At 36.0% G+C, this 7,883-nt stretch overlaps 1 protein-coding gene across 1 annotated transcript; it reads left to right on the top strand.

Annotated features, from left to right (window-relative positions):
- The first annotated feature begins 1,758 nt into the window (after nucleotides 1–1,758).
- LOC136034669 (uncharacterized) lies at nucleotides 1,759–7,081 on the top strand. The gene is made up of 2 exons (XM_065715987.1): nucleotides 1,759–1,800; nucleotides 6,689–7,081. The coding sequence occupies exons 1-2, from the start codon at nucleotides 1,786–1,788 to the stop codon at nucleotides 7,004–7,006; spliced, it is 333 nt and encodes a 110-aa protein (XP_065572059.1). The 5' UTR covers nucleotides 1,759–1,785; the 3' UTR covers nucleotides 7,007–7,081.
- The last annotated feature ends 802 nt before the right edge of the window (nucleotides 7,082–7,883 follow it).

Below are 7,883 nucleotides of genomic sequence, written 5' to 3' on the forward strand. Positions count from 1 at the left end.
AAAGTAAAACAGTTCAAAATAGGGATGATACCTTTTTATTGACAGTGAATAGATATAAAATTATTTAACTGGATATTTCGGACACATATACAGTGTTCATCATCAGCAGTAAGAGCAGTAAGCAGTAAGAGTTTTACTGCTGATGATGAACACTGTATATGTGTTCGAAATATCCAGTTAAATAATTTTATATCTATTCACCGTCAATAAAAAGGTATCATCCCTATTTTGAACTGTTTTACTTACGAAAGATAAAAATTATGTTCCTTCATACAAAAAAGGCAAAATTATGAATGACTGTAAAGCCAAAACCAAAAAGAAACAGCAATCATATTTTTCTAATGGTTCGTTTTATCCAAGACAAAAACAAACCTACCAAGTTTTTTTTTGAGAATGTGTAACACTGGGTGTAACTACATGGTTGATCTTATGTGTAACAACCCAAACAAAATACCAACGCATAACTTAAAAAGTCAAGCTAAAAGAACTAAGAAAACGGAGTATAAAACCAGTATTTTCACTTGCCTCTTTGCAAATCCCTACCCGAGCAGTAAATAAAAGTTCATAGTTTGCAATAACAAAAAAGACCCTTATCATGTCATGATTTTGGCAATAGATTCATTCTTGAAACTTTCTTTCTTTCAATTTGAAAAACCTATGGGGTTCGCCAGATGGATAATGTCAGTTCGAAACTAGGAATGAAACTAGAAACAGGCACTTAGCTTATATTTGCTACTAATTCTTAGGCCTTTGGTTGAGTCGAGCCAAACAAGTATTTATTTCAATGCGAGTTGGGCTACATGAGGGAAAAGTTAAACCGGTTCGGACTTAAAAGGGGTTGGATTAAATGAGGGATCACCTAAAATGGGGTTGAGCTGCACGGGATTTCAGTTGAACGAGGGTTCAGTTAAATAGAGTTAGCTGCACGAGGTTTCAGTTGAACGAAGGCTCAGTTAAATAGGGTTGAGTTGCACGGAGATTGAGTTAACAGAGGTGTAGTTACACGAGGAATCAGTTACATGGGTTCAATTACACGAGTATTCAGTCACACGTACACCAAAACCAACATCGGAAAAGATTGTTGAGCATATTGGACCTGCAATCTGTGGGACTAAACTATCTAGATTTTTGTTTTAGTTGTTACTTACGTGTTCGAGTACAGAATGCCTTTGAGTATATTTTTGGCACGGAAATGGGTTAAATTGACTTTAGAAATTATTTTACTTTAGAGATCAAAACTGATTTTTATTTTTGATTATTAATGCTGAATTTTAATGAATTTTCTTCAGAAGATACAGAATTTATTATTAATCATGTGTCTAGACACCGAAATTACCTCTTAAAAAGAGAAACTAATCAATTTGCCTTCTGAACAGTTCAAAGGAATATTAACTTATATCGGTGGAAAAGACTAACCATGATTTTTCCATCATAAGACGATATTATTATATTAGCAAAAAGTCATGATTTACCCTTATTCCATTAAAATCATTCCAGAACTGCAAAAAAACTACTGGGATATCAAGTAAATTCTCAAGCATGAACTGCTTTCTCGACAATACGTAAGAAAGGACATAAATTGAAACATAAATTACTTCATTTAACGTGAATCCTTGGTGATACACTCTAAATTTATCACATGAATAAGCGTATTAGGAGCTGATCATGTGAACATGCTGAAATTGACGATATTCATGAAAGAGGCCGGAATTCCTTTATTGACAAGGATAAAGAAACGAAAAAAGCTGAATGTGGTTAGTTTTGTTCTAGGTTTCTTATGCAAATATGAATATTTTTCTGGTAAGCCAAATTCAAGAATATAACACAAAAAAAGTGAGTTCTTTCTATTGAAAATAGAGATGAAAATTCTATTGGTCAATTAACATTACTTTATTTTGATATATGTCAAGTTTGTCAGTTTGAATATATACAAATATTCATGGTATCCGAACAAATATACTTAAAATTTACCCGTGGGCGCCTATAAGCTGAATTTTAGGGAGGGGGATTACCTGGTGTAATCGACATTTCCAATGCTTCATAATAAAAATCTAAAAAAATACAAAAATCCTACTACAACTACTACTACTAACTACAGCACAAAGCCACCTGAGCCCAACACAGCTACGCACGCTCTTCTTCCACCCCAATTTATTCAAACCTTCCCTCTTTACACCCTCTCAGGAAGTTCCTATTTCATTTAAATCTTTCTTTATGACATCCTCTCACACCAACCGCGGATTACCTACTTTCTGCTTAGCCCTAGAAGGCAGGCCGAAAGAGACATTCTTAGGCAATCTGTCATCCTTCTGCTGTAGAATGTGCACTAGCAATTTCAACCTTTCTCCGATTATAGCCCTAGAAAGCGGGATTGAAGCACACTTCCTCGTACAGCATAGTGTTTGAAATAGGGTAAGTCAGCCGGGTACCCAGAACAATCTGTAGGCAATTTCTCTGGAAATTACCTAGCAAATCTTCATAAGCTTTTCGAAGCTTCCATGCTTAAGAACCAAATTTAGCAAATCCTCAAAATGATCTGCCCATCTCTCTTTAACTCTTTCCTTATCACTAATTGTGGCCAAATTCTTATCTTTAACTAGGACAGTACCAGATTGATTACTCCCTCTCAATTTATTAACATGTCAGTACAATATTTTATTATTATGCCGTCTAGCTGCATCTTCCAGATCCTCGGCAATTTTATCCAGGGCCTCTATTTGCCACCTCCTTCGATCATATTTTCATGCTTTCTCCACTTTCTTTTCATTCCTTTTGTTTTTTTATGATATATCGCTCAGATAATTCTTGTACAAGCCCCTTCTTCTCACTATTAAACATAATGCTTTTTCACTTAATATTCCTAGCTGCAGTCCTAATTTTCTTTCCTAAGACACCATCAGAAACATCACAAATCTGCATCTTAAAATTATTCCATCCATCTTCCACATTGTCAAATTTTAAACTCTCCAGTTTAGAATTCAACTATTCCTGGAAAGTTCCTCTCAAATTTTTATCCTGGAGTCCAACGACATCGCAACTTTCCGGGAGGTAGTCACCCTTCTGAAATTTTAGCTTTAAATTAGCCTTAGCTCTAGACACTACTAGATGGTTATATTTACTTTTAGCATCAATAACTGCACTCCTATATACCCTAGTATCTTGTAATGATCCTACCAGTCTTCGGTTTACAATTAAATAAAAAAAACAAGTTTTTTTAAACTGGAAGTAGGGAGCGATATTAAAACTTAAAACGAACAGAAATTACTCCGTATATGAAATGGGCTGTTCACTCCTCAATGACCCGCTCTTTACGCTAAAGTTTGACTCTTTCTCTCAACTTTACTTCTTAAAACAGTAAAAAACTTTAGCGTAAAGAGTGGGGCGTTGAGGAGGGAACATCCTCTTTCATATAAGGAGTGATTTCTGTTCGTTTTAAGTTTTAATACCACTCCCTACTTTCAGTTAAAAAAACTTGTTTTTATTTAATTTCTGAACAATTTTGAATTAATGCATGTTTGGATTTTGGCTCTCCGCACATGAATAATTAAAAAAAACTGCACATTAATTTATTTTTATGGCTAAATGGCTTTCTCATAGTTTTGATCGGACGATTTTAAGATAAAAAGAGCGGGGGAGTAGGCCTAGTTACCCTCCAATTTCTTGGTTATTGAAAAAGGCAACTAGAACTTTTAATTTTTTACGAACGCTTTTATTAGTAAAAATATACGTAGCTTACGAATTAACTTACGTAAAGAACTTCTATATTCGTATGTTTTTATTACGTATATGAGGGGGTTCACCCCTTCGTCAATACCTTGCTCTTTACAATAAAGCTTAAATTTTGTTCCAATTCCATAAGAATGACCCCTGAATCACAAAGGCCGTAGAATAAATAGTTGAAATTAATAAAAAAAAATTTGTAAAGAGCGAGGTATTAGGAGGAGGTGAACCCCTCATATGCGTAATAATTTCTGTTCGTTTTAAGTTTTAATGCTGCTTCTTACTTTCAGTTGAAAAAACTTTTTCATATTTATTTTTTCATTGTTCTTTAAGAAAACGCTAAAAAATCCTGCACCCCCTTCATGGAAATTTTCTTCCCCCGCCACAAATTCCTCCATGGAAAGTTTCTCCTGCATAAAATGCTCCCCTCAACCCCTCCCCCAACCACAAAAATCCCCCTGAAAGCGCCTGTACACTTCCCAATAACCATTACTATGTTTAAACACTGGTCAAAGTTTGTAACTTGCCGCCCCTCCCACGGAGACTTTGGGGGAGTAAGTCGTCCCCAAAGACACAGTTACTAGGTTTTTCGACTATGCTGAATTAAATGGCTATCTCAGAATTTTGATCCAGTGACATTGGAAAAAAATGAGCATGGGATGGGGCCTAGGTGCCTTCTAGTTTTTTGGTCACTTAAAAAGGGCACTAGAACTTTTAATTTCCGTCAAAATGAGCCCTCACACGACATTCTAGGACCACTGGGTGGATACGATATCACCTCTGACTCATTATCTATTCATGCCTGCAAATATTATCTTACTATGAGAAAGCAACCCATAGTAGATGAATTAGCTAGGAAGAGGTTTTTCAGTCCGAAAACGCTCGCCAAAATAGACTAACCCCAGAAACATTATTCATTAATCAGAATCCCGTGCGAACGATCTGACGTTTACAAGGCTATAATTTCCTCGATGGCACCACTCAATAAGTGGGAATAAAGTTGACCGCAAGGTCTTCAGTCTTGCAGGTACCTCAAAGGGATCGGTGCAGCTCTCTGCTGTTGTTCATAGATCTGGATCATAGATCTGCACCATGTAATTTAACCCATTACTGGGATATACAAATATAAGGCAGCCTCATCCAACAAGGGAAAGCACGCCCTACCCCCCCCTTATGGGCACCCATGAGTTTACCTAAAATTACATAGTGAAATTTTCATGGATCTGATCACTGAAACTAGCTTTAAAAAAAATTGACCCAGTACAAGCTAAGTAAAAACTATTTGCTGTATAGAATTAATCTGTTTTTTTGTTTTCAACGGTTTTTCCCCTGTAGTCTTTCCCTATTACCAAGTCTCATGAAATTTAAAAAGATCTAATGAAATCTTCCAACTAAAGGAAGAAAAAGTTATCTTTGGTTTTTTGTGTTTTGAAGTAAGTTGTTAGATTATACACCTTGAACAGAATGCTCAAAACTATTACAATTGCTATCCAAGACCACTTCCCTTGACAAAGAAAGTATAAATGAATTTAAACAATACAAAGTTGATTGTAAACTGTCCAAATTTTGCTACTCGGTCTATTTTGTCCGAGTTAATTTTTTGAGAAGAGACGTATGCATATCTATAAGGCATTTTGGAGCAACAATCCGGGTTGCAGAGATAATCTCGATTGTAGGTATTAGCATTCTATAAGCCATGATTGATTAATGAAAGGCTATTCTCACATCAACCAATTTGTATTTTAACGATTGTGCTTTTGACAATTTTCTTCCTGAGAAAGATAGTTGTTCTAAGATTGACGATTGCCAAAATAACGAAGCTTTCTGTTCAAGCGGCATCTTCATATCATTTGCAGCGGCATCTGGACAGACAAAGCTCCATTTACCATTAAGGTTTTGTCCTAAGGCATAAGAATTTACCTAGCAGTCTGCGGCAATGAACTGTGAGTAAGGAGCCACTTGGCTTAATAGTAGCTGAAACTGTTAAAAAAGAATTTGATATCAATAGACAAATCAAAAGAATATTTTTGTTGATTCAAAATATATATAATTTTACTTATAACAGTTTACTGTTACCCATCAAAAGCTACAAACCTGAGAAAATTTGCCTGGCTTTTGAAAAAGAAAGAAAGCACCCCTAAAGAGTCAAGGAATCTTAACGAAAATCGCATCTTAAGATTCAACGTATTAGAGAACCCTTCTGTAGAAGTTTCAAGTACCCGTCTGCAAAAATGTGGAATACCCCCATCTACACTCATTTTTCTCCGAAGTCGTCCGATCAAATTTGAGATAGCCATTATGTTCAGGATAGTGGAAAATCCCAATAAATATGCCTCTGGGGATAACAGAGCCCCCACACAGCCCCTGTGTGGATAATACTCCTTGAGGAGGGAAGTTTCTGGGGGGTGAACTTTCCAGGGAGAGTTTTACACTTGGGATCTTGCCAGAATTCCAAAAGGAAATTCTTCTTAGTGGCCTTACCTTCTCTTTGACAAATCAATTTTAAATGTGAAGATGTTCCGTAAGAATCGCCTGGGGAACCTTTTCAGCGGGGTTACATTTTTCTGGTGAATTTATCAAAGGAGTGGGGGATTTTCCTCGGAGGAGATTATCAATGGGGCAATTTTCTGCAGGACCAACTTTCCATGGGGAAGGGGAATTTCCAGGAAAAAATTTCCACGGAGGGAAGATTTGAAAACTGATCAGAAATTCTTTTTCAAATAAAAGTATGCTAAAGAGAATTTTTCAGGTAGAATCGTCCGCAGGAAATTTTTCTGGGAGAATTTTCAGCGAGGATGGAATTGTCCAGGAAAGGCATATTGCATGGGAGGACCTCTCCATGGAATATTCTTTTCGGAGGGAAGGGGATAGAGTTTGCCTTGGAGGGGGACTACTTGTAGGATTAATTGTTTATAATATCGTAAACTAGATAAAAATGAACTTATTTGAATGAATAATAATTTTTTAGACTGTGGTGCTACTAACTTCCATTCCCGTAGTTCTGAATGATGGTTTCGGCCAATTGGAATCTACTGCTGGCGACATTAGTTTAAATTCAACACAAGTAACACTCCACCGTCAACCAAGAACTCTTTGGCTTATTGGATTAGTTCAACCAATTGTGAAAGGCTTTGAAAACATAAAGAAGAAGTGTAAACCAGGTTCTGCAGGATCCACAAATCCAAAGCAAGGAAAACCAGAGAATGGCCAACAAAAGTGTAGACCAGCCAAAGGAAGACCAACACGAAAACCGAAGCAAAGGCGAAAAACAACATCACAAAAGTAAGAGTAAAGAAGACAGTGTATTAAAATCAGTAGCTCTGTCATTTTCAGAAATGAAAAAATGATATGTTTTATACAGTAAGAAACTGTTTATTAATTGCTTTTGCTTTTACCGCTTAGCCGTCAAAAATCGACACGTCACCGGATCCTTTCACTTTCCTAGCTTTTAACTACATTAACTCTCAAATACGTCCCCCAATTCATAGTACTTTAATGTTCAATTTCAGAAATTTTAATGGTAACGACAAACTGTCTTTACATTTTTGAATTCTACAACGACAATGGAGTATGTTTCAAATAATTTGGGATAGGGCTAAGCATGCAAACCGAATTCATTGCAGTTTAAGCTTATTTTTACTACTTATCCGGTGTTTGTACAAGACGATTTTAGTAAAAAAAAATGGACAAAAATACTTTATTTATAACAAAAACCAAAATTTTGAAGATCCAAACAGGTCACCATTCAAAATTTATATCTGTATTGGTACCACTATTGGGGGGCATTCACCGAAAAAAATATATCACAAAAGCATAGTTGACACGCATAAAAAGAACCACACATCCATCAAGTATAGTTTTCGATACTCAGCACAGTCAAATTAAAGTAGGCATCCTATATATAAACTAAACAAAAACTAAGCTGTTTTTACCTAAAATAATATGAAAAAAACTTCGTTTTCTTAAAGAGTTAAAGAGGCTGCGTCCCAAAGTCGAACCTTAAGACGTACAGGAATTAGAAGAGGCAGTTAGGGGGCTGCCGCCCCCCAAACCCCCAGCTTTTAAAGACTGTTTTGTACAGGTTTTTTGTTTTTTTGCTAACCCCCCGCTCTTGGCTTCGGAAAGGCCCTCTTTTAATTAACAAAAAATTGAAATGAATGAAT

This window comes from Artemia franciscana, chromosome 13 (genome assembly GCF_032884065.1).
Source record: "Artemia franciscana chromosome 13, ASM3288406v1, whole genome shotgun sequence".
Lineage (NCBI taxonomy): Eukaryota > Metazoa > Arthropoda > Branchiopoda > Anostraca > Artemiidae > Artemia > Artemia franciscana.